Here is a 27,372-nt window from a genome sequence, read left to right as displayed (position 1 = left end):
TAAACGGTCATTTTGTGCAGAATACCCTAAAAATAGTACTACCAACTTTCATTATATTCTGTATAGTAGATTCTGAGACGATGTTTTGAAAGTAATAACTTCAAAAACAGCAAAAAAACATCTAAAAAGGGCAATAACTCCAACATGGGTCAACATATTTTCACCAAAATTACATCACATATAGATTTGATCATGGTGAACACTTCTACCACGTGTCAGAGTCCCTATGTTCAATTTTTAGTAACGGCGGCCTTGTCTTTTAACAGATCAAAAAACCAAACAGACATTTTGTACAAGATACTATAAGTAACAATCATGTCAAGTTTCATCCAAATCCATTCAGTAGTTTCAGAGGAGAAAATGTTTGAAGAATAGTTAACGACGACGACGACGACGACGACGACGCCAAGTGATGACAACAGCTCACATGGCCTATGGTCATGGGGTCACATTTTTTTATATTACTAATCCTTGTGGTATTGTGGTTCAATTCAACTTTTACTGAGGTTGTTGTCAAAAATGCAGAAATTTTGTTTTTTCCTTTTTTATCATTTTGCTCCAACAATTAACGTATTTAATTATTGGAAAGTCAATCCAAGCATGACATTTGTGACATGGAAACTTGCAATTTAATTCTTCGTGATTTACACAATTATACTCCATTGTGACAGAATCAGAAAAAAGTGTTTGTTTTGGCCTCTGTTTGGGCTACTAAATAACATTTGTAGACCTATTATTTGTTATGCCTAAATTGTACACTTGTAATCACGTTAATGTTCGGAAACCAAATGTCAAGGTAAGACGACAACATTGCTACATTATCCGATAGCAATTTTTCTTGTGGTTGTTTAACGGTGGAAAAAAACTTACCATTCTAGCGCTAAAAAGATCCTCAGTTTTCTCTATAATTGTAAGCAGTGCATTCAGATCACAATCTTCGTCAAACCATTTATAATGAGCCATGTGTGGTTGAAGAAATAGTTTTGACAGGTCGACTGAATTCTTCACATGATAGTCAAATCTTGACTTATTTCTTCTGCCGTACATTTTGTTATTATTAATGGATTCATAGTTAAAGTATGATGATCGATATGATTGTAAATGAGATGGAAATGTTTGTATATCAATTTCATACAAATCTTTTAGAGTTATCCATAGCTCATCCATTTTTGAAAATACATATTTCCTCAAAAGAGGAGCCATCGTTTCGTGTAACGCTATTCCCAAAAATACCAATCTTTTCGTGTTGTCCTTTAGATCACTTAAACTCTCTGTAATCAAAAAAATGTAATACATTATAAATTCTAACATCATATGTGTTTTTGTCTTTTTCTGTCATTACTTTGGCATTACATTGACAAATTTCCATCTTCCATGTTTTTGAAGAGTAATCAAGGGAACCAAGATTCTAGCGAAAATTAAAAGAATGTAATCCAGGGGCAAAGACCAGACATCGAAATAGGCAAACATAACACAGAACATAAAGTAACTAAAATAATACATACAAAGTAACAAACGTCAATGAGCAACTCGGACTCAACTAACAACTGGGAGCATGAACCAACTGTTGGGTAAACGAATAAAGAATAAACCAATATACTGGTGCATTTCCAACGTCCTAAGTTAAAAAGTATACTGTATATTGGTTTAAAAGAAGCTTGCACAGTCGCCCCTTCCGGTTCTCATATTCTAAGAGCACGGACTTTGGTACAAGTACCAGCAACTGCGATATAATCTTACTGCAATTAAGTGTTAACAGACGACTTTAATGGATGTTTCCAACTTTATTGTATAGATAAGTACTCCCTGATGACATCAGGTACACGTGCTGTGTTTTTAATCAAAGATTCATTTTATTTTACTTTGAAATCTTAAGGTAAAACATGTTTGGCACAATTTTTTTTATTATTGTTTTTTCCCTTGATTTTATCGTATGTTATATTAAGCTCTTAATCAAATTTCGGCGTGTTCAAATATATAGTTGGTATTTGCCATAGTATCATGGTGATGTTTCAATATCTTAGTCAAATATTTCAGATATCTTCTAACATTTCCGCAATATTTACTTATTTACATCATGATACTTTGTTGAGTTGAACGTTATCGTTTTTTCTTTTGGCTATACTATAACTGGATTGTACTCATGTGCAATATTACGGGTGCTGTTTGTGGAGCAGGAATACTTCCGAAGCACCTGATGTCATTCCCTGTTTTTATGTGGGAGGTCATATTGCTAGTGCTTTAGTTTTTTATGTGTTATCTATTTTTTTTCAGTTTGTATTGTGTATGCAGATTGTCTTTGTTACCTGTTTTCACATTCAGACAAATGTTTTTGGATTTTAAATTATGAATGTTTTAGGGTTTTGTTTCTACAAGATTGAAGTCACCACTAAAAAACTTTATGGTCGTCATAATGAACTCGTTTATCGTTACTGTGAATCCATCTGCACCATGAAAACTGATTGTTCAACGTGTCATAGTTTTCCTTTCCTCTTTTGTGCACTCCGGTGCACCTGGTCCATGCTCCCAGTTTTTAGTGTAGTCCAAGTTGCTCCTTTACTGTTGTTACTTTGTATGTATTATTTTAGTTACTTTGTATTTTTTGTTGTGTTTGCCATGTAAGAAATATCTGTCAATAGACGCATGTTAATCAATATTTGCTTGGTCGCTTTAAAATGAAAAAAACATTGTCTGGTATATTGTTTTTCAAAGGAAGTCTGTTCATAAACTGTAAGTCTGGTTAGGGACGTATGATTTTCAAACTGGAAGGTGCGCCTTTATCAATTGGCGCTTCACAGATGTTTTAAAACAGAAAATATTTTGTTAAAGGGAGGACAGATGGTCGCCACGCAAGTTTTTAAAACGGCTCTAAAATTCTACCTTGACTCTGTGTTTAAGCTCGTTAATAATATACAATGCGGTCAGCATTATTTGATCATTATAATAAGATTTTTCTGAAATTGTTATTACCCATCAAGCCAGGTATCTGCCTTTTTGTTTTCACTACATGAGCTCCAGTCAGTTCTTTATCATCAATACTGGTTTCGGCTACAAAGAAAAAGGAAAAGAAAACATTCAAGCAATCTTTAATTGAAAGCTATAACATCTTAATGTTAGGTATTGAAAATCATTGAACTATCAGTTTCAAAGCTAAACATTGTAAAAGATATCACTTACTTACTTTTATATAGTCTGTTACTAGTGTATATGTTTTAGTAAGCAGTCAAACTACTTCCACTTTAAACTGACAAGATATTAAAATTTATATCATTACGAGGATTGTTCATGTAGGAAAAGGCTGATTAACAGTTTGTAAAGAAAATTTTTTACATTCTTCTTCACGAATTCATGTGTCTGAAAAGAACTTAATGTCGTTTGTACTTTGCTCATGGCTCATTTTTTTTTATATATATGACGAGCAACCAAAAATTAACTGATAGCATCCCACAAAATGTACATGTACCACTTTTTGTACAGCAAATTAATTGAAAAATAATCTTACCCCAACTTATGACACTTTCTCTAAACTAAAATAAACATAAAAAATGAACTAACTTTTCAGTGGTGTCTCTGAAGATTTGACATCAACGGTGATCATTAGAGTTTCTGGTTTGGTCAAATCTATTTCGCAGTCCTCTAAAATGCTCTTCAGAAATCTCCCAACAGCACACATCAGTTCAGATCTATTCCGTAATAGGTAACTTGAAACCCTAGTTTCTAAAAGTAGACATCTAAATTTGAAACTAATGAGTTGTACTTCTTTGCTGGAATTCATGGATTCATCTTTTTCGATGCGTTGTGTAATTTTTTCTTCAATCTTAGCTTTGTCCCAGTCTTCCGGAGTTTTAATGGTAACAAGAACTTCATGAGTGTTTTCATCATTGGTTCCTGTAAAGGATATTAACGGAATGTCAATAGAATCATAATCTAATTTGGTTTTAACAATCAACAACAGATTCTTCAAATAGCGCTTTGGAATACTAGTACATACACAAACAGCCATATATATCAGTTTTTTATTTGTCTTTATTTGAACACGATTTAAATCCCAACCATTCTTCAATAAATTAATCTGAGATAAATACTGTAATCTGATTGGTTAAAATAATTGCGTTATATCTCAATGTATCTCAATGGATAACAAAATATTGACACGCCCCTGTTCAGTTAAATTCAGAGCTACATTTCTCATGTTTAAAGACGTTTATGGCTGAATGTCAAGCTTGATTGCTTAAAGTTAAAACCCCAACAACGTATGATTTAGTGATTCAAAGGGAAATATGTCATTTAATGCCTACAAGTGTTAGCCCTCTTCCAAAATTAGTACAATTGCACTCATTAAGTATATACAGTTTCTCTACGTGTAAAATATACAAACAGGTATTTGTTTTCGACTTGACCCAAAATTTAGTCCGACATGTTATCGTGACTGTATAAATGGTAATTCAAGGGAATCAAAGCCTGCATCAAACTTTCAAGTGATTATGTGGTGCAGTTGCTAAGAATAATTCGACATTTTTTTCCATTAATAATAAAGGGTTAAAAGTATGTCCTATCTGTATACAGGAGGTATGTTTGTTAAAGGTCTTTTTTTCTAGAAGAGCAGAGCGGGCTTTCATTACCGTTTGCACCTGTTTCATACTCCAAGTCTTCAGTGGAGTCCAAGTTGTTTCTGCTTGCGTGTTCCTTTGGTTATTTCGTGTTATTTCATGAGTGTGTCTATTTTTCTTGTGTAGTCTTTATCCTTGAATTATAGTCTTTCTGATAACCGTTCGTATTGTGCTAACCCAGATTTCCCTTTGGTAAGCGCGGTGTGTGATTCCTAACTGGGGTTGTATTCCTAATATCAAGAGGCTGCAAAATGTAGTTGCTCGGAAAAGTGAGAGGTTTCGAATGGATGGATGGATGGATGGATGGATGGATGGATGGATGGACGGACTGACGGACAGAGGTAAATTGCATAACAACTCTTTTTTGTAGCAAATGTACGAAAGAACAATTTAGTTGGTATCTGCAAATTTGAAGGATGGAATGAAACTAAGAACAAAAATCAGTAGTTCACCACTATATTTTTAGCCAACTAGAACTAAATGAGCTCACAAGTGATAAAGATAAAATAAATTGCCTCGCAGAGACCAGCTTGAAACGAAAGTTGATGTCAGACCCAAAACAGCTGGGGCAAATATAGATACAATTAAACCCGATAAAGTTGTGAGATGGTTTTGCTTTATCATATGACAAGGGGTAGAAGAATTTATCCAGAAGGAAAATGTCCTCTTTTTGTCCCTTTTCTTTAACTGTCATAGTCAAGATAACCAAACTGTATTCTATCTTTTCTTTAGGGCTACATTACCTCGTGCCAAAGTTTTTAAGAAGCTTTCACTTTTATTCAAATAATTGTTTGGACTTAAAGTCTGTTTTTACCCTAACAATCAATCAATCGTTATTACCACTAATTCTAGAACAATTTAAGTCACAACTACCAAAATCAATTCAAGCTTCCTTTTTATGGTATGATATCTTGTGGTAAAAAAATCATACAGATCTAAACATTTATAGCAAGATTCTTGTCTATACAATAGACGTCTACAAACGATAACGACGGCGACACATGATATCATTATACGACGGCAGTATTTTGCGGTCGTAGAAAACAAACATAATCGTTAAAGGTCTGTTGTATATCTTTCCACGAAAAAAAACCAGTCTTGTTAGTATCCGACCAATCAAGTAAATCAACAAGGATTTTAATCTAACCTAGTTTGAACTACATTTACCTGCATCTTCACACTCAGGAAGTCTATTAACATCTGTAATCGTCTGAACTTTTCCAAACTGTGCATACATTATGTCTAAATTAATAATAATAATATTTCTAATGTTGATATTACGACTCTAAAATTCCGGTTGTTTAATCTAAAGAATCTGTACCAATCTCCTTTTTGTCCATTCATTTTATAACAAGAAAGCGTGATGGGGGAATTTAATGTGAAATTTGTGTATCTAAGTCTTCAGATATTAAACTGAACTCCTGCTATAATGAACAGTGACAGAATCATATGTTTCATGATGAATGAAAGTTGAATATTGCAACATATCTCATCAAGTTATTTAATTTCATCATTAAAACAAACGAGCTTCGGCGCGAGTTGATTTTTTGAATGAGTTTCGAAACCTATAAATTTTACTGATTAATGAGCGAAAACGATCATCATAGTCTAATTCACAAGAATAAACGATATAAAACATACTAATTTTAGCATGCATTTGTCTGATTTCATCACTTTGGTCCTTTTGTCTGTTTGAGATGTCTACCAGTGCAGAGCCAACACTTCTCAAGCATTCCATTCATTTTACTACGTAACTGTATTAAAATAACTTTATTACAGTGCCATACTTTAAATGGATGAATAAAAGTATGTATAACATCAAAAGAGGTTGTACATTTGTTAATCATTGCACATATTCTACAAATACAGAAGATTATCCTTGTATTGGTTGTTTTCCTGTCTATGAACAGGAGAAACATTGTATTAAAATTATTGCCAATTCATGCTTAGGTTTTGTGTTAAACCTTAAACAAAGGCCAAACCTGTTTGATTTTTTTTACTTTCCCTTTTTCGTTTTTTTATTTTATGAAATTACATGCAGTGTTTTCTTTCCACAATTATGTGAAATTAAAATTAAATTTTAAGGTAAGTTTGATGAAGAAGAGTAATACACATCAAAAACTGTCATTCACGAGAATCATAGGGTTTGTAACATATGAATTGAGCATGATATTGGTAATCCCTTGTTTCAATTAACATCCGATCAATGCATGATTATCATATAATATACTCCCAAGCCAAAATTAACATACAGGAATAATATGACAATCATCTGACCATCATATGTAAGTTTTAATACTATACGTAAATCATGTATATCGAGCACCATATGATTGTCATATGTAACACATTTATCTTTGTATAGGATCGACCAATATAATGAATCTGTCCTTTAAAGTTCCTTTTGTGTGGTGTTTCGAGAGTATGTTTTACCAACAATTTTTATACAAAAACTGTTAGTACGGGGTTAAAAGATAGGGTAGGAGGTCGGGTATGTATTTTTGGGGAGTATTAGGTGATAAACCATTGGATATTTTTTTTTATTTTGTGCATGTATACTTTGATCTTGTGAAACAGATTCTATTCTATTTTTTTCTTCTCCTTTTGTCTTGTTTTTTCCCTAATAGATCCTACTTCAAATTAAAGTCCTCATATATATATCGTAACATAATCAAAATCAGCAAACTTTACCTCTTGTATGTCTTCTTTAGTTTCAAGAACAGCTTTCTGTAACTCCTGTATACGATCTTCATTGCATAACATTTCAATTTCGCCCTTAATCTTGTTTGCGAACGAATTCCCAATCAACTTCGCTAATGTTGTAGCTGCAGCGAGAAATTTGATTTTTAATTGGTCAAACTCTAATTTATCCATTTTGTTTTTTTCTGGATGAACCAATATATCCCTCATACCTTTTAGCTCTGATATAGAAGGTTGCTGTTTATTTTGACAGCATTTATTAATAATAGTGCACATCATGGTTATATCCAACTGTTCAACAGCTAAGGGCGTTCTAGCAAGATAGCTACATAAGCAATATTGTTTAGTGACGTCTTTGCCATTTACATTTTTTTGAATAAAGTGGTTTGGTTGATTCGTCCCAGAGTTGAAAAATAGCTGATAAAACTGTTTGTTGCCTAAATTTCCCCTTTTCCTGGGAGCTGATAATGAAACTTTACTACATTGGCAACATTCAACAGTGGGTGTATTCTCGTGGAATAGGATGTGCTTATTACTGGTTTCATTTAAAAAATCGCACAATTCTTTGCCTTCGATGACTTTATTTTCAAAGTATAGATGAAGCACATCAGCACCTGGTCCAAAAGATAAAGCCAAAGCTTTCATGTAACGTGAGAAGTCAGGATTTGCCATAATTATGTTATCTGAAAGACAGTACAAGTATACTTATATACATAATGTCTCGATATTTTTTTCTTTGTTTTGTCTTTTGTATTCGTTTGGCACTTCTCGTATTAATATCAAAGTAAAAACAATCGTGATCTTGTTGTAGCTATATACATATATATATATATATATAGACAGTTCTTTCTTTAGTACATATTTTAGATTTATCATTGTTCCAACATTAATATTTTTCTAAATAATAAAAGGAAAACCGAGATGGGAGTTTCCTCGGAGGTGGCTTGAAGGTCTTTCGCTACATACCTGAAACTTGTTTTGGTGAAAAGACATTTGGGAAACGTTTCTGGTACCTGGCAAGTAGTTGCCGAACAACAGCTAAGGCATCTTGGGGGTTTCGACTTTTTAGGATTGAAAAAGAGAAACATATGTTATAAGCGAAATCACGAATCCGTTTATGAAGGACGTCATATTTGATTTATATAAGATTAACCCCTATATGGGCAAAGATGTGTTTGATATACTTAGTTATGATATTTTGAATTTCGTGACTTTCGACAGTTTTCAGTAATTTTCCAAAGTCTTTTGGCAAGTATCCCTAGATCAGTGAAGAATAGTCTTCATGAGGAAGATGACAAAAATGAAATTGCAAATGTGAGAGTCCATAATAATTTTTAGATAAACTACTACATGCACAAGATATAAAGTATTTATATATGAACTTGTTAAAATTGTTAAAAGTATTTTTCTTTCTTCTGTTCATAAAATAGAATTATTGAAACAAATAGGAATATAAAGATGTATTGAATTACCAAGATGTTGTAAAAACACATATCTTAGAATTGTTCAATACAAACTAATGCACATATTACTTTATAAGATTGGCTATGGAAGTTCGAAACAATGGGTTTTTGAAAAAGTTATAATGAGAAAATTGAACATTTGTTTTATGATTGTAAAATAAAAAAAATAAAATAATAATAATAATTCCTTAAAAACTTCTTTGTAGTTCTGCAGAAATTATTCACTAATATAAGTTTAAAGAAAAAATAACTTAGCAAGCCTGTCCTGTGATATGAGGGTTTCCTCGTCTTTCATTGATGACCTTGGGCTGACATTTATTACCGGTGGGGTTGTTGTCTTCTTGACATATTCACCATACCTATTCTCGTTATACTTGGATACAAACAAAAATTAATTAATGAGTTGCTTATTATAGCAAAATCTGTTTATAAATGTAAATTAGATGCGACTGGTACCTGGCAAGTAGTTGCCGAGCAACAGCTAAGGGGGTTCGACAAAAATAACTAGTGTGTTGCTTATTATAGCAAAATCTGTTTATAAATGTAAATTAGATGTGACTGTGCCACGTATGACTAGTTTAAGAGAAAAAGTTAAATATTATAGTAATATATATATGTACTAAGTTACAGCCCTAGATTAATCCTACGAGGAGGAATGACCCGGCCAGCGAAAGCTATATTTTTATATAGCAAAGCTGGCCGAGTGGTCTAGGACGCTGGATTTCGTGCAAGCGGTGTTGCCATAGATGCCACAGCGGTACGAGTTCGAGTCCCGCGGAGGGACTACCAAAAATTTGCATCGCAAATTTGACAGTTCTAACATCGTTTAAAATTTTTCAGACCTTTCTATATATATATATATATAGAAAGGTCTGAAAAATTCCTAACGATGTTAGAAAGAAATAAAGAATAATGCGTCTGGAAAATGTGTTTAGCTTTGTGAGTTTAAACAGATTTATTTTTATGCAAGAGTACCTCCTTTCGTATTGTACAAAACATTATGAAATTACCTCAAGGTATCAAGGTTCTTACTTTGTGAGAGAAAAGACAGATGCATGAGTCTTACTATAATACATTTATGCAAAAAGATATAAATGTAATTCAAGCTGACAAGTAACCTTGACCTTGGGATTGGCAAAATCAATATATAAGCGTTACCTCTCAATAGTGTGCATTGTATAACAGTAGATAAAGTTAATTTTAAAAGGAAAGTTTCGTCATTATTAATCTGGTATGTGTTTTGTTGTTATAATATTTATTCAATGTATTATTTCAGTTTCATTTATTGATCATTAATTACAGATGCATCACACTTCCTAATTTGAAAAAAAGTCCTTCATCTCATAGACCAATTTTGTTGTGACTTTGACGTCATCAGCCTTTTATTATGTTTAACTCGTTGAATTTTGATAATAAAATTAAATTATGAGGAACGACTTTCATATTGTTTCGGTCTATTCGAAATAAATTCAATGCCCGTGGTGCTTACTTAAAAATAACCTGTTACGCGGGTTATTTAATATGCGCCACGTGATTGAGGCCATTTCTTCATAGACTGAAACAAAATAACATCCATTCCTCAAATACTTCTTAGAAATTTATAACGTAACTTCTTTTTTTCGGTTTTTTTTTTTCATATTTTCATCTTTTTTGCTGACATGCTGCCTCTATTTGGTAGAAAATATGTCAAAACTTACATGGGATTTGTTTAATTGATCAATTCTGTTTGGTTAGGTGGAAGAATGGTAAAATTAAGGACTTTTAACTGAGTTTATTTGTCATGCTTACTCGATCTCCGGGTCATATGAATTAATATCCTATAATGCTAATAAAAATTCCCTAAAATTTATATATGAAATCCTGTTTGTGGGCATGTTTAAGCCAGAGATGTTTTCTTCAGTTTGCGCCGGTGGAATTTTTGTTAATCTTCTCAAAGGTTTTTACTAAAATGCACTTGAAAATTTATTGTTGTGGTCTCGTGCCTACATCACTATTACTTAAAAAAATAAATTTCAAAATGAAAATAACATACTTTGTGTGTCTGTCCAAAGCCAGGACCATGTAGTCCAGTGGTGGTTGTAGTTGTTTTGTATATTCATTGTTATTCGCTTTATGTTTTTTTTTATACTTATATATATTACTAGGTAAAATTTTGTCTTTTACGAATAGTTTCACTTCATTTATTTGAAGGGGGCTTTTTACAGATTGCTATATGGTATGTGTTCTACTATTTGTTAAAATGATTTTGTTCTTGAAAATGCTATGCAACTAACAGAAATATGCAGTAATCAGGTATGCAATTAAGTGGAATCCTCTGTACATAAATGACATTACTGGGGCAATGTGTAGTTAAATATTGCAATTGTAGATTTCATTCATATACATAGAAATGCGAATCTGTCGCCTAAAACGTCCCTCGTAACATACATTTTCTGCTAAATTTGAGACATTTTTCTGGTCCAGGAATGCCGCCTGTCGGATATAGTAGAGACTATACCTTATATTATACAGAATGATCTTCATTCAATAATGCCTTTAGTAATAAACAAAAAGTAACACAAAGAACCCAAAACCACACATCATGGTAGCCCGGATGTGCACATTCAAATTGTCATAGAAAAAAATAGACTCGTTTATGAGTATTGAAAATAAATAATCGAGCCAAGGTTACGATGAAAGTAAATAATATGACTTGCACCAGGCTGAAAATAAAATTTCTGACCTGAAAAACAAATTGCAAAGCCAGCCCCCACCCTCCCCCACACCCTAAGAATCTAATGGTCGTCCCCTTATCATCATTTTTTTTCAAAATGTTTGACAATCTAAACAAGGCGGTCAATTATTGCCTCCATTTGTCTCAGATCAATCGGAACACCTCAACCTTTCTAGTTACACAAAAGAATAAACATCGGAGCCACTAGGCGGATTGATCTGATTCTAAAATTAGAGTTAAACTGGTTGATTTTTTTACCATTACTTTTTTCTTAGCTGCTCTCTCTTCGCGCCAAACTTCTTGGAAGAGTTCTTCTCTATTTCTAGTGATATCCAACTAAAATGTTTGGCGTAAACTAGTTAGATCTGAGCTATCAATCTTCTTTGATTGAAAAAAACGTTGTTTTTACAATATTCTGTAGTTATTATCGACATTTATTGCTTCAATTGCATTACTACAAACTTATTTCATTTCATCAGCAATAGCGCAAACGAAATAATAAGTCTTTGGTACATAGGAAATACATTTTTGTTGCGCAAATGAAATAGCTCAAATATTTCAAAAATACTGGCGGAAACGTATAACGCCCTGCAGACTGTATCTGATGTTGAATTTACAGTCTCGTGCCAAAAGTATTCGCGGAAAATGGCGGATCAGGTTTACGAGTTGTCGCGCTTCCATCGGAAAAATGAAAATTGTAGGGAAATTATCAAACAAAATTCTACTTTGAGACTATCCCCAAAAACAGTGATAAATTCCAAAGTGATGACGTAAATTGTCGTCTGCAATGACATAATTACATTGTAATATTTCGAATGTAAACAAAATGGGTCGCAAATCAAAGGAATTGTCGCCGGACAAAAGAGAAGTAATTGTCAGACTAAAATCTGAAGGATATAAGATAAGTGAAATTTCAAGGATGTTGGGCATACCCGAGAGCACCTGTAGATCAATTATCAAAAAATTCCGTGATCGTCCAAGTTACAAAACAGCTCATCGCTCAGGACGTCCTAGAAAAATGACTGTGCGTGGCGAGGCCAGATTGAAACTTTGTGTGAAAAAACATCGCGGGAAGGCTTTGAAGGACATAACATCGGAGTACAATATTGGAAATGGAGAAAATCGTGTTAGTGCTAGGACTGTTCAGAGATTTTTGCACAAAAGTCAGATTTACCGACGGGTAGTGAAAAAAAGAATGGTTGTTAAAGAGGTTAACCGAAGGAAACGTTTGTCGTGGTGTTTAGAGAAAAGGAGATGGAATGTGAATGAAAACTGGAGGCATATAATATTCAGCGATGAATCCCAAATAGTAATAGGACAGAACAATCGCGCTTATGTATGGAGGTCAGCCCAAGAAGCGTATCGTCCAGAATGCATGTATGCAGAGTGTGTGCCAAAGGTTTCTGTTATGGTATGGGGTTGTATAACATGGTTTGGTGTAGGTACTCTGTGCAAGGTAGATGGAAGTATTAATGCTCAGAAATATATTTCAATACTTGATGATCAATTATGGCCAGTAATTGCACGTCATTTCCCCGACGATCGCTATGTCTTTCAGGATGACAACGCCCCCGTCCATAGGGCCCGCATTGTTGAACGATACAAACATGAAAATAATATTCATGATATGGTCTGGCCTGCTCAGTCCCCGGACATTAACATTATTGAGAATTGTTGGCTTAGAATTAAACGGACATTGCAAATTCGGGCCCCCAGAATAACAAAACCGGAGGAACTTTTCTGGCAAAGTTTTTCAGTAGAATATGTGCAAAACCTGTATAATTCCATTCCGAGGAGAATTTTAGCCTGCATAAGATCGAAGGGGCACCTGACAAAGTATTGAAGGTAAGTTTCTTTTTTATTTTATCGTTTTATGTATCAGCATTGTATTTTTATTGTACAAAGCGAGACAACTTCGTCATGACGTCCACCATTTCTCCGCGAATACTTTTGGTAGGGAGGTCGGTAGTGCGTTTATCGATATTCTTGCGAGAGCAAAATTCTCAATTTTGAGTCAACTTTAACACGTTAGAAAATGGTTAAAAATCCATTGCATGACAATAAAAAATATATGTAATTGAAGATGAGACATTTCTCTTTCTAAATATACAACTTTCATTGTTATTGGAGTTGATGGTCATTTGGTACAAACGTTTGAAGTGACGATACTTTGAGAAAAATGGCCGCCTGAAAAACTATGTGTCAAAGATCATACCTATTTCAAAATTCATTCCGCAAGCTATTACTGGACCGATTTTCTTCATTTATGGCTTAAATTTTTGGAAATATCTTCAATTTTGATAATCCGGTTGTCAGGCTAATTTTTTGGTTACAAAACATATTTTTTACGTAATTTTAAGGAAAAACATGTTGAAAAAAAATAGTTTTTGCGTACCCGGAATGCACTGACAGTCGGATTCCGAAAATTTAATCCTTTCTGCGTCCATCCGTAACCCTGGTTTCAGAAGAAAAACAATAATAGCTTGCGGAATCGATTGGATATTAGGGTGGTCAGGGCGTGGTTTTCACAAAAATTAAAGCGGGACCGGTTATCGTTCTTGCTAACCGGATGTTACTGATCCGCCATAGCTTCTGTTAAGATTTTCGAACACCCGTGGATAAATGCCTTTTACCGACTGTTTTCTGGACGGATTTTTGACTGGTGGTGCAGACAACGATGGACCTAGGCCATGGAGGCCAATCACTTACGGTAAGTACCTAAATTATGTCTAATATAAGCCTAATCGCCCTGTTTCCGTAAGGTCAAATTCTAGAATGACCTTTTATCATCTGCAAGCTTAAAAACTATATTCACCTTCTTGGAAGGTCTGATTTTCGTTTGATTCTGCATGAGCTGATTTAAAAAAGATTACTCTCATTTAGCATTAGTTGGAATATGTTTCCATAACATTTTTATTAAACGATGAATATGTAATGAGGTAAATTCTCCCAACGTTTGATTGCAATCCATTCAAAATCTTTCGGACTTTATCGACTTTCCTATATTATCGGAAGTCTCTGTATTTTACATTGCTTTTTTTCTATTGGTTGGGAGAATTTGCACATATTGCATTTAATTTCCTTGATAATTCAATTTTAATTTATATGTAGTGCCCAATTTATATGAAACTCACATGTTTAAGCATAAACTTTCTTTATATTTATTTTAACTGTTTTATTTATTCAAAATTATCATATGTAGAAAAAAAATCAACCTTAAATTGCTTCTTCAAATGATACACAACTTTTTTTTCTGGTTTTCATTTTATCAGTTAATATATATTAATTATGACTTTTATTAGAACAATTATAATGTAGTCCTGCTTGTACTTTACTTGATAAATAGAACTTATTTGATGAGATTTATATATGTGGCAATTGCATATTTTACATATGACCTGCATCTTCTTAAGTTTACTTTATATATTCATATTGTACAATTTTTAACAGCTAACTTACATATTCATTTTTTAGAGGATTGTAGATGCTCTACTTATTTAATATTCATATACATGTACAATTGCTTTGAAAAGGTTTAAAATCCAAGTAATATACATTATTTATCATTAAATTTTAATTAATTATGGTTTAATATTTTTTTGGCCTTTTTAGGATCACATTGATTGACTCATAATACCAATCTTTTGTTGTATGTATATTTAAACATACTTGTACTATATTTTTTCTTCTAATTATTGATTTATTTCAGAAGAAAGTATTAGTAAACAGGCTGCCTAAATATTTATTTTATTTTGTCATATAAAAAGTAAACACTGATGTAAATTTTATTATGATTTAGTTTTATTTTCTGTTTGTTTTTCATCATTTTAGTTTCATTTTGTTGAGTTCTGGAGATGTTTCGAATTCATGGTAAGTTAGTTTTTATACTTTGATTTAGTTTGGTAGCTTTATTTATTTTAATAATAAAACTTTTGAGTCTTTTAATTATGGTAACAAATAAGCATTTACATTTGAATCATATATTACTAACAAGAACTGTCGATTAGTTTTGTGTTTAGACTCTGCTTTAAAACTGCCTCACAGTACATATTCATTGAATTCCACTACTTGTTTATTTCAGATGGCCTGAGGAGCATAGTGGGCTATGCTATGAGACGAATATGGGCCGAGTCTGAGGTAGGACCATGTGGGGTACAGTAAGTAGGGTAGTTCCAGACACACCTGAACCCGATAACCTGATTGGTAAGAGAGTTCAACACTTGATAGAAGAACCAGACGGATCACGCAGCGAAATTATTCATATTAAGTTATTTAACATAACATTAATATAACCTTATAAAACAATCTTCTTGTTTTGAAATGAAGATAATTATTGTGGAAAAGGAAGTTTGGTGTTTTTAACTCCTCACCACATCTTTTGTCAACCGCTTTGTGAGCAACCAACATCAAATAAAGTTTTACATTTTTTCAGATTGTTAGCAAACCAGATTATGATTTAATAGAAAGTAAACTAACTGTAAGTAAATTGATAAGGTAAATGATGTTAATAGGTGTAATGTCCTTATGTACATAATCTCTTTTGTAGATTTGGCAGACATAGTAGATCCTGGTGAAGAAACCCTTCTGGCCTGAAATGGAAACTTCGAAAAGTTCATTAAACTTAATCAAATGATGATATTTTGTTTATTATCATTTAATGTACATAATAGTACACATGAGGAAACAGCTAGGGCTTCAAAGTTCCATAGTGAAAGGATGCGCATTGGTTCAAGTCAATGTATTCATAAAAATTTTCTCAATTTCTTTGGAAAACAGCATTTGTTTTTGAAATTTTATTCAATTTTAACATAATAATGAGATTATTATTATGTTAAAAGACCCTATTTAAACAAGAAAACATTACAAGACTACATTAGGAATCTTAGAATTGACCAGACCTTGATATAATATTATTTTGCCACTTTTTGCGGCAAAAATGTATGTTTATTTTGATTATCATCTGGCTTCATTTAAGGTATAGGCCTAACAAATTTTCATCCACATTAAACATTTTATAGCAAAATAAGATGAAAGTATCTTCATGTGATAGCTTAGATTCTAAGCTTTAAAATGGTACCACATAAGTATATGGTAGGTTGATATTTTGATCAATATAAGCATAAATATGCGGTTTTTTCTTTAAATCTGAAATTTTCAAAAATGTTCGATTTACACCCATTTTTCAACATTTGCTTGTTGGTTTTTAAATATAATTCAATTATTTCTTGATAAAAATATGTTTTTACATATTTAATCACAATAACAATAATTGTCATGTGCTAAAAACTGCTTTTAAATTCAAAATGTCTTTTTTTGTCTGACCTTTCGCCATTTTTTCCACTGAAAATAGCTCTAAAATTTACCCTAAAATGTAAATTTTTGACCTCAAAAAATTTTTTTGAACTGAAAAACATGATTTTTCAAGTCAAGCAACTTTATTGCCACACAAAACAAGTGACGGAAAAAATTAAATATTTTTTTTTAATTCTTAGTAAGCAAAAATGTATTTTTTTGTTGAAAAAACGCATTAAAAAAAAAGAGCGTCTGCCGCAGTGTTTCTGATTCCAATGAAAAACAAATCAGAGGTTTTGACATAATATTTGTTTATTTATTTCTGTTTAATGGATTACTCTTGAAAGAACAGCAAAGTATCAGATTTCTACTACCTTCCAATTTCCAAATATGAATATCCAAAAATGGCACTTTAATTCACGATGCTGTTGACACATAGCAAAAAAAACTAAGTCCAAAGTGTTTTTTTTGCCAATTTTAAAAAAGTGTAATTTTCTTTGTATCTAAGATACAAGTTTCCTGAATGGCTTAAATCAAAGTATGAAATGGCTTTATTTAAATGATTAAGACACAATGTATGAATTTCTTTACCTGTTTGACTTATGTTAGGGAGGTCAGTCAAAATATGAAGTATATAGAAAATGTACAAGTTTATATTAGTTTGAAAAAGCCCAAGAAATGTAACTTACTGGTGCAAAAAGTTTTAAAATCGGTCAAGGGGTTCAAAAGTTATTACAATTTAAAGTTCAAAATTTTGGTCATTTTTCTTGCGAAGGCAAAAATGTCACATTTTGGGCACTTCTGTGGCCCACATAAGTCAAACAGGTAAAGAAATTCATACATTGTGTCTTAATCATTTAAATAAAGCCATTTCATACTTTGATTTAAGCCATTCAGGAAACTTGTATCTTAGATACAAAGAAAATTACACTTTTTTAAAATTGGCAAAAAAACACTTTGGACTTAGTTTTTTTTTGCTATGTGTCAACAGCATCGTGAATTAAAGTGCCATTTTTGGATATTCATATTTGGAAATTGGAAGGTAGTAGAAATCTGATACTTTGCTGTTCTTTCAAGAGTAATCCATTAAACAGAAATAAATAAACAAATATTATGTCAAAACCTCTGATTTGTTTTTCATTGGAATCAGAAACACTGCGGCAGACCCCCTTTTTTTTTAAATGCGTTTTTTCAACAAAAAAATACATTTTTGCTTACTAAGAATTCAAAAAAAATATTTAATTTTTTCTGTCACTTGTTTTGTGTGGCAATAAAGTTGCTTGACTTGAAAAATCATGTTTTTCAGCTCAAAAAAATTTTTTGAGGTCAAAAATTTACATTTTAGGGTAAATTTTAGAGCTATTTTCAGTGGAAAAAATGGCGAAAGGTCAGACAAAAAAAGACATTTTGAATTTAAAAGCAGTTTTTAGCACATGACAGTTATTGTTATTGTGATTAAATATGTAAAAACACATTTTTATCAAGAAATAATTGAATTATATTTAAAAACCAACAAGCAAATGTTGAAAAATGGGGGTAAATCGAACATTTTTGAAAACTTCAGATTTAAAAAAAAAACCGCATATTTATGCTTATATTGATCAAAATATCAACCTACCATATACTTATGTGGTACCATTTTAAAGCTTAGAATCTAAGCTATCACATGAAGATACTTTCATCTTATTTTGCTATAAAATGTTTAATGTGGATGAAAATTTGTTAGGCCTATACCTTAAATGAAGCCAGATGATAATCAAAATAAACATACATTTTTGCCGCAAAAAGTGGCAAAATAATATTATATCAAGGTCTGGTCAATTCTAAGATTCCTAATGTAGTCTTGTAATGTTTTCTTGTTTAAATAGGGTCTTTTAACATAATAATAATCTCATTATTATGTTAAAATTGAATAAAATTTCAAAAACAAATGCTGTTTTCCCAAGAAATTGAGAATATTTTTATGAATACATTGACTTGAACCAATGCGCATCCTTTCACTATGGAACTTTGAAGCCCTAGCTGTTTCCTCATGTGTACTATTATGTACATTAAATGATAATAAACAAAATATCATCATTTGATTAAGTTTAATGAACTTTTGGAAGTTTCCATTTCAGGCCAGAAGGGTTTCTTCACCAGGATCTACTATGTCTGCCAAATCTACAAAAGAGATTATGTACATAAGGACATTACACCTATTAACATCATTTACCTTATCAATTTACTTACAGTTAGTTTACTTTCTATTAAATCATAATCTGGTTTGCTAACAATCTGAAAAAATGTAAAACTTTATTTGATGTTAGTTGCTCACAAAGCGGTTGACAAAAGATGTGGCGAGGAGTTAAAAACACCAAACTTCCTTTTCCACAATAATTATCTTCATTTCAAAACAAGAAGATTGTTTTATAAGGTTATATTAATGTTATGTTAATTAACTTAATATGAATAAATTCGCTGCGTGATCCGTCTGGTTCTTCTATCAAGTGTTGAACTCTGTTACCAATCAGGTTATCGGGTTCAGGTGTGTCTGGAACTACCCTACTTACTGTACCCCACATGGTCCTACCTCAGACTCGGCCCATATTCGTCTCATAGCATAGCCCACTATGCTCCTCAGGCCATCTGAAATAAACAAGTAGTGGAATTCAATGAATATGTACTGTGAGGCAGTTTTAAAGCAGAGTCTAAACACAAAACTAATCGACTGTTCTTGTAAGTAATATATGATTCAAATGTAAATGCTTATTTGTTACCATAATTAAAAGACTCAAAAGTTTTATTATTAAAATAAATAAAGCTACTAAACTAAATCAAAGTATAAAAACTAACTTACCATGAATTCGAAACATCTCCAGAACTCAACAAAATGAAACTAAAATGATGAAAAACAAACAGAAAATAAAACTAAATCATAATAAAATTTACATCAGTGTTTACTTTTTATATGACAAAATAAAATAAATATTTAGGCAGCCTGTTTACTAATACTTTCTTCTGAAATAAATCAATAATTAGAAGAAAAAACATAGTACAAGTAAGTTTCATATACATACAACAAAAGATTGGTATTATGAGTCAATCAATGTGATCCTAAAAAGGCCAAAAAAATATTAAACCATAATTAATTAAAATTTAATGATAAATAATGTATATTACTAGGATTTTAAACCTTTTCCAAGCAATTGTACATGTATATGAATATTAAATAAGTAGAGCATCTACAATCCTCTAAAAATGAATATGTAAGTTAGCTGTTAAAAATTGTACAATATGAATATATAAAGTAAACTTAAGAAGATGCAGGTCATATGTAAAATATGCAATTGCCACAAATATAAATCTCATCAAATAAGTTCTATTTATCAAGTAAAGTACAAGCAGGGCTACATGATAATTGTTCTAATAAAAGTCATAATTAATATATATTAACTGATAAAATGAAAACCAGAAAAAAAAGTTGTGTATCATTTGAAGAAGCAATTTAAGGTTGATTTTTTTTCTACATACGATAATTTTGAATAAATAAAACAGTTAAAATAAATATAAAGAAGGTTTATGCTTAAACATGTGAGTTTCATATAAATTGGGCACTACATATAAATTAAAATTGAATTATCAAGGAAATTAAATGCAATATGTGCAAATTCTCCAAACCAATAGAAAAAAAAGCAAGGTAAAATACAGAGACTTCCGATAATATACGAAAGTCGATAAAGTCCGAAAGATTTTGAATGGATTGCAATCAAACGTTGGGAGAATTTACCTCATTACATATTCATCGTTTAATAAAAATGTTATGGAAACATATTCCAACTAATGCTAAATGAGAGTAATATTTTTTAAATCAGCTCATGCAGAATCAAACGAAAATCAGACCTTCCAAGAAGGTGAATATAATTTTTAAGCTTGCAGATGATAAAAGGTCATTCTAGAATTTGACCTTACGGAAACAGGGCGATTAGGCTTATATTAGACATAATTTAGGTACTTACCGTAAGTGATTGGCCTCCATGGCCTAGGTCCATCGTTGTCTGTACCACCAATCAAAAATCCGTCCAGAAAACAGTCGGTAAAAGGCATTTATCCACGGGTGTTCGAAAATCTTAACAGAAGCTATGGCGGATCAGTAACATCCGGTTAGCAAGAACGATAACCGGTCCCGCTTTAATTTTTGTGAAAACCACGCCCTGACCACCCTAATATCCAATCGATTCCGCAAGCTATTATTGTTTTTCTTCTGAAACCAGGGTTACGGATGGACGCAGAAAGGATTAAATTTTCGGAATCCGACTGTCAGTGCATTCCGGGTACGCAAAAACTATTTTTTTTCAACATGTTTTTCCTTAAAATTACGTAAAAAATATGTTTTGTAACCAAAAAATTAGCCTGACAACCGGATTATCAAAATTGAAGATATTTCCAAAAATTTAAGCCATAAATGAAAAAATCGGTCCAGTAATAGCTTGCGGAATGAATTTTGAAATAGGTATGATCTTTGACACATAGTTTTTCAGGCGGCCATTTTTCTCAAAGTATCGTCACTTCAAACGTTTGTACCAAATGACCATCAACTCCAATAACAATGAAAGTTGTATATTTAGAAAGAAAAATGTCTCATCTTCAATTACATATACTTTTATTGTCATGCAATGGATTTTTAACCATTTTCTAACGTGTTAAAGTTGACTCAAAATTGAGAATTTTGCTCTCGCAAGAATATCGATAAACGCACTACCGACCTCCCTACTTATGTGGGCCACAGAAGTGCCCAAAATGTGACACTTTTGCCTTCGCAAGAAAAATGACCAAAATTTTGAACTTTAAATTGTAATAACTTTTGAACCCCTTGACCGATTTTAAAAATTTTTGCACCAGTAAGTTACATTTCTTGGGCTCTTTCAAACTAATATAAACTTGTACATTTTCTATATACTTCATATTTTGACTGACCTCCCTACTTTTGGCACGAGACTGTAGTTTAAAGGTTATTATTGTTAATTATTTAACGGGGTATGAAAGTAAAAAAATAACACTTCACTTGTTACTTAACCACTATCTTGCTTCCATATTTACTCCGAATATACAATGAATTTGAATGAGTTTTACTTCCTTTTCAATATGTCTGCCATAATGGTTTGCATTCACGTTATTTACACGAGGTGGCGCTTCGGTACTTTTAGTGATGATTTTTACATCCGGGCTGTTGTCAATGAAAACAATGGCAACTAGTCCCTACTTGACGTGGACAGTCGACCGTTTGAAAGATGCGTTGTCGGCGAAGGGAGCAATAGAACGGGGGAAGAAGGCAGACTTGATTGAGAGGTAACTTCGAATTTATGTGACATCTAAATATTTTCTCTTTCCAATGGCAAAGTTCTTGGTTTTCACTAATGAAAGACACCCCTTTTTTGACCTTCATTTTTCAAGTGCATCACATTGATAATGTTGATAACATCATTCCGGGCAAATAATTTACCAAACAATGACCACTTTGGCGATATAGGCGATAACTTTCTAAACATAAGAAACATTAATTTATTGGAAATATTATACTTACGAACAACACCTACCTCGTTCATAAATAATCCCCCATCTGTTAAATCTACAGTATTTTGGCCTTCATTTACTTTAAGGTTCCCACACCATTGACAGTTAGGGTTAGGTATGTAATAGTGATGTCATAGGTTATGGGACCCCTAAAGTAAACTTTAGTATATGTCGTATATTTTTATCATATGAGGGGGCAAGGGTATTAACTGTTTATATTGTATTACTGGGGTAAATCAATTCTCTGTTAGCTGTTATTGACCCTGTGTTTAAGCTGTTATTGACTAAACATTTTAAGTGTTATCACTAGTTTTGAATTCTATATCTTATCTGTTATTGGTATTAAAAATGATTTAACTGTTGTGCTGTTATTGGGACATTCCTTGACCCCTTCTTTTATACGACATGTTCCTTTTAATAAAAGAAACTACACATTGATTAGCACAATGGAGTGCTAGGAGTAAGGTCTTGGACCTTATAAGTAATATTTTTTTTGTAATAAAATGTATTTCATTTTAAATAAAATAAAGTTTTTTAGACACAATAGAAAAACAAATATGATGCAGTTTCAATTCATTCATTCATTTCAGACTTGAAAGCTATGACAGAAATGAAGACTTCAGAAACCCCCCTCTTCAAAATGTACACAGATTTCAAACATTTTTATATACTTTGTGTTCATATCAAATCTGTTTGTCTTTTTCTGCATCACCTACAAGTTGCATTAATGCACAAGAAAATGTTTACCTTTTATACCAAGTATAAGTGTATTGGGTCATTTTATTTATTCAGTATTACAAATTTATACTTAGTACATAGTGTTCTACATCATGCCCATACATGTACATGTATGAATATGTCATGCATGTGCAATGTAAACAATTACATGTATTTATAACATATACAAATGTTGTACATACAACTAGAACTGTATGTAAACAATGAATAATTTTTGCATCACTTTTTGATAAACCATACAAAACGGGTTGACCATTTAACTTGAGGAGGGCTTTTTTTCTTTTTACTTACAGAGTTAGGGCGAGATTGTTTAGCTTTGAGATTTACTGCAACAAAACATCATTCTTTTTAAGTATACATAACTTTTTTTTCAAGTCATGTAACATGTAGTAATCCTACAAGTATGAGAGAAAGTCTCTTCCATTTTGTTTTTATCCAAAAATAAAGTAGAAATATTTTTAAACGTTTAAGATACAAAAATTTGTCTAAAATACAAGAACCTGTCCAATTAGGTTAAATGGTCATTCCCTAAATAACATTTGAAGAAAACATTTAAAATCAGAACAAACCTAATATACATGTCATCATGTACGTGTACATTAATTAAATGGTAGTTTAACAGTAAATATTGTTTGGATCATTAGAAAAGAAGGGATGTGAAGTCATTGCACTATATATTTTTGTTCATGTTGGTCAAACTTGATATATATATTTATGTATTGTGAAATATTGTTCCTTTTATTGCAATGTCTGGTTATGTATAATGCCCCCCCCCCCCCCCCCCACCGTGTGCCCATTTCTATGGACAATAAAGAATCTCTATGAAATTTAATAAACCAAATAAAATTAGAAGGTACAGGGCTTTAGGTGTAAGAAAACTAATTATTGCGCAATCCCAGTCCCATACCTAAAAAATGTCCTATTTGAACAAAATAGTACCATATAAAAATACATATTTAAAAAATTAATGAAGTCAAGACACTGAACTGGGTATCAATTTAGGTAAATATATATGGAACATTTTAAGGTCTAATATTTCTCATGACATTGGGATCACTGCCTCTCCTTCCCGCACCCATGTGCACTTTAAAAGGCTTATAGTAGTGAGTACATGTGTGTGTAGTATATTTGGCACTCATGACTCTACCCATTCTTTATATAATTTAGCAGTCCCTAAAATGCAAGGATTCACACTACATTTTGTATACTACAAGGAGTTGGGATAATAAAACACTGTGATATTTATGGAATTTGTTCACATTACCAAAATATTTCAACTTCCTGGTACACAATGTTCATGACTTCATAACCCCTCTATTATCTAATGTTGTTTTCCCCAAGTTTGATAACCATACGGACAGTTCAGATAACATGTTTCTCAAGAAAATACCTTCAATATACAGTTTCAAATACAAACTAGTGTATCGGTAACATATCTAACGTAATAACGAAGGTAAGTAATCCGCCGAGTCGAAATGTTGTTTACAAACAACGTCAAACTGAGACGGGTTCCAAAGGCCCTTTGTCTTGGGATCTGTGCGTTTAATTGCTATCCTCCACTTCAAAACTATGTCAGGTCGTTTAAAGGGGAATCTGTGGCCACGAGAATTAGTGCAGGCGGGCACACAGCAATACTGGGGCATTTTATTCACTGGAATAATTGTGTTTACCGCATCTCCACTGGCCACAGCTTTCTAAAGAGTACCGAGGCGTTCCGAAGCAAATAACTGAAAGTACCGAAGTGCCACCTACCGAGGTAAAAATACATGGGCGAAATCCATTGATCTTTTGTAAACTAGATCATGCAAACATTCAAACATTGAATTAACCCAGTTATTTACGCCTAAATGGTCTGTGTTGGGTGGGGGGGGGGTAGACCCCCCAAAAAAGGTATATAAAAAAACAATTATTTATATATTATTTATATAAAGCATTTACCTTCCTACCGCTACAATAGCACATTCATACATATCATTTTAAATAACGCTCGCTCTATATATAGCAACCCATTTGCGTGTTTTGGTTCCACTCTATAAATTACAATGTATTAAATGTAAAGTGTATAGACATGGTCGTAGCGCAGGGAAGAAATTAAGGCAAATGGGAGTCTAGGGCTGTTAGAGTAAAAATAAATTCATCTTTTCTGATAGTTGTCAAGTCTTTCTCTATTTGTATGTACGTGTTCCACTGTCGCAGTTGCCAAGAACCTAACCCGCCTTGGAAAAAAAAAATATATTTCAGATTACATTATCAACATCGAAGCATAGCTTTTTCTAAGATATATAGGAAAGGCAATCATTTTCTTGTTTTGAATTTGCAGCAGTCGTCTGAATTTTGTTTACGTCACATGATATTTGTAAACTTTTCCCACCATCCGTGGAGAACTAATATTTCCGATATCTGTACAGATAGATCTGACCGACCAAAACTGAAATGGATGTTGCTAGAGAAGCCCTTAAGGGATTAAAAATGTAAATTTTTGCGAAGTGCCATAAAGTTATCGAGCTTTTTGAGAGCGAGGGGAAAGGGATATGGGATTGGAATATTTTGGGGAGAAAAAATTTCAACTTATTCATTTATTGAAAAAAGTCCCCCATTAATTAACAAGACATATTTTCAAATAGAAATATTGATTTCGCTTGCTGCTTAAAGATAAATAAAAATGTTGCACTTGCAAAACAAAAATTTTTCATCCGGATCAACCCCCCCTCTTTGTAATGTCCTTTATTGCATTTACGAGTCCGGGCTCGCCTGAATATAGCTGAAATATTGCTGCTCGGGCGTTAAACCCCAACAAACAAACAAAAACAATCGTACAGACTGTACATGTATGGTAAATCTAACGGTGCTCGCTGATTTGGGCATTGCCTACTCCATATTAAGTCTTTTTCCACCAATTTCATTAAGGTATTGCCCATTTCAATGGAAAGATCTTGTATTTCTTCTGTTATCATTTTTTTTCTTTTTTCTTCCGCCCCGCCTCTGATTAAATCGTATTACGACAAGATTTTGACTATGTTATACAATCTGAAATCAAACTTAAGGATTCATTATGTGAGACGTGATCATTTTTTGTCAGGAATTATCTGCCCAGCAGCGGAAAATCTTATTTGGTAAAAAGTATCTTAAATCGATATAGGTAGTCAAAAACCAAAAGCTCCAAATTGTTCAGAAACAGAGGGCAGTACTATTTGACAATGTTTTGAAAAGATTTGAAGTTTCCCCGGTTTCGCGATTTCACGACTTAAACTGAAACATTTCGGTTGGTCACTACAACTTTAAAACCGTAAGTCATACTGTTATGCTGAAAAGCCACATTGAGCCAAAATTTTTGTGTCAACTGACACGATGGAGGCAAATTACTCACACATGTAAACAATATTCATACTCTTTTCTAATAAATTACAAAAATGATTTAAAAGCGCACATCCTGTTTTTTGACTAATTTTGACACATACAGATTATCCATTAACAATGCACAGATCTAGGTTCACTTTGTTTTTAGTAGTCTACAAAGAGGATGGCCATTTGACCTTGAAGTGATATATGTAATTGAGACCTTTGCTTTGGAATCGTTTATGTTAACAAAATCCATCATTTAATGGACACCGAAAAATATTTCAGTGCTTAACTTACTACTGAATAAATATTGATTTTCTGATAAGTATAAAAACAGTTTCGTGAATTTAATAATTGTCAGAAACTTAACCAGTTAGTATTTATACGTCTCATTGACCCTTCCAAGTACTTTGACATAATGTAATTATCTTTACGAGTTAGGTGATATTTAGTAAAGTACTTCAAAGTAGATTAGGAATGGATGTGAAAGACCTTTCAGTTGTTCTTGAACAATTGACTTTTTAATTTACATTCTTCTGGTTTCCGCTTCAAAGAACCCATCCTAAGCCAATTTTGCAAAGACATCATTTTTCTCGGAACTGCGGGAAAATGTTCAGAATCTCTGTGTATACATCGTTTCTTATGATAAAGACATCGCTTCCGAATATAGAAACACGAATGCAATCGAGATTGTGTTCTTAGTTATCTTGAATGTAGGTATTAATACATTTGGATTTCGGGCGACTAAATTTGTCTTTTTGAAATAATATTTCGTATTTTTTTTGCCGGCAAGTCCAAGATTGCCATTTCAAAAGTGAGGCATTTGTCTCGTTTGCCTCCATTACGCAACAAGGATTTGCTCCTCCTATAGAATTTTCCTTCGATTAATATTCTTACATGTACATGTATTTCAGCTAATAATTAATTGGAATCTATCATGACTGTAGACAACACGGGCTTGCTC

General features: G+C 32.4%; 1 protein-coding gene and 3 long non-coding RNA genes across 17 annotated transcripts in view; 2 read left to right on the top strand and 2 right to left on the bottom strand.

Moving 5' to 3' along the window:
- LOC148612726 (uncharacterized) overlaps nt 1-24,797 on the bottom strand; it is a 41,720-nt gene extending 16,923 nt beyond the window's left edge. For 2 of the 13 annotated variants that reach the window (XR_015924480.1, XM_088594387.1), the window contains exons 1-9: nt 21,823-21,954; nt 11,745-11,822; nt 8,277-8,371; nt 7,302-7,435; nt 6,252-6,364; nt 5,778-5,852; nt 3,556-3,888; nt 2,971-3,048; nt 871-1,271 (exon numbers count right to left, since the gene is read on the bottom strand). Coding sequence is in view for 12 of the 13 variants with exons in the window: in XM_088594387.1 (XP_088450513.1) it covers nt 871-1,271; nt 2,971-3,048; nt 3,556-3,888; nt 5,778-5,852; nt 6,252-6,348 (984 nt within the window). In the remaining variant the exon portion in view is untranslated. Of the gene's footprint in view, nt 1-870; nt 1,272-2,970; nt 3,049-3,555; nt 3,889-5,777; nt 5,853-6,251; nt 6,365-7,301; nt 7,789-8,276; nt 8,372-11,744; nt 11,868-21,822; nt 21,955-24,459 lie in introns of those variants that run through there. The other 11 variants (XM_088594388.1, XM_088594397.1, XM_088594389.1 and 8 more) reach the window with 11 other exon arrangements.
- Nucleotides 13,414-16,411, top strand: LOC148612729 (uncharacterized). Of its 2 annotated transcripts, XR_015924484.1 has the most exons (3): nt 13,414-14,196; nt 15,318-15,356; nt 15,568-16,411. It is a non-coding gene; the product is annotated as an uncharacterized LOC148612729 (long non-coding RNA). The 2 variants fall into 2 exon arrangements; XR_015924483.1 differs by lacking the exon at nt 15,318-15,356.
- LOC148612728 (uncharacterized) lies at nt 18,852-20,876 on the bottom strand. Its single transcript, XR_015924482.1, has 3 exons — nt 20,777-20,876; nt 19,351-19,406; nt 18,852-19,055 (listed from the first exon to the last, which is right to left on the bottom strand). It is a non-coding gene; the product is annotated as an uncharacterized LOC148612728 (long non-coding RNA).
- On the top strand, nt 21,957-23,143 carry LOC148612727 (uncharacterized). Its single transcript, XR_015924485.1, has 2 exons — nt 21,957-22,106; nt 22,922-23,143. It is a non-coding gene; the product is annotated as an uncharacterized LOC148612727 (long non-coding RNA).
- Nucleotides 24,798-27,372: the final 2,575 nt, after the last annotated feature.

The sequence above is a fragment of the Perna viridis genome, chromosome 7 (genome assembly GCF_037379345.1).
Source record: "Perna viridis isolate PV_CMFRI_1.1 ecotype Kerala chromosome 7, ASM3737934v1, whole genome shotgun sequence".
NCBI classification, from domain to species: domain Eukaryota; kingdom Metazoa; phylum Mollusca; class Bivalvia; order Mytilida; family Mytilidae; genus Perna; species Perna viridis.
The sequence above is the reverse complement of the archived record's forward strand: the minus strand, read 5'-3'. Positions and strand labels throughout refer to the sequence as shown.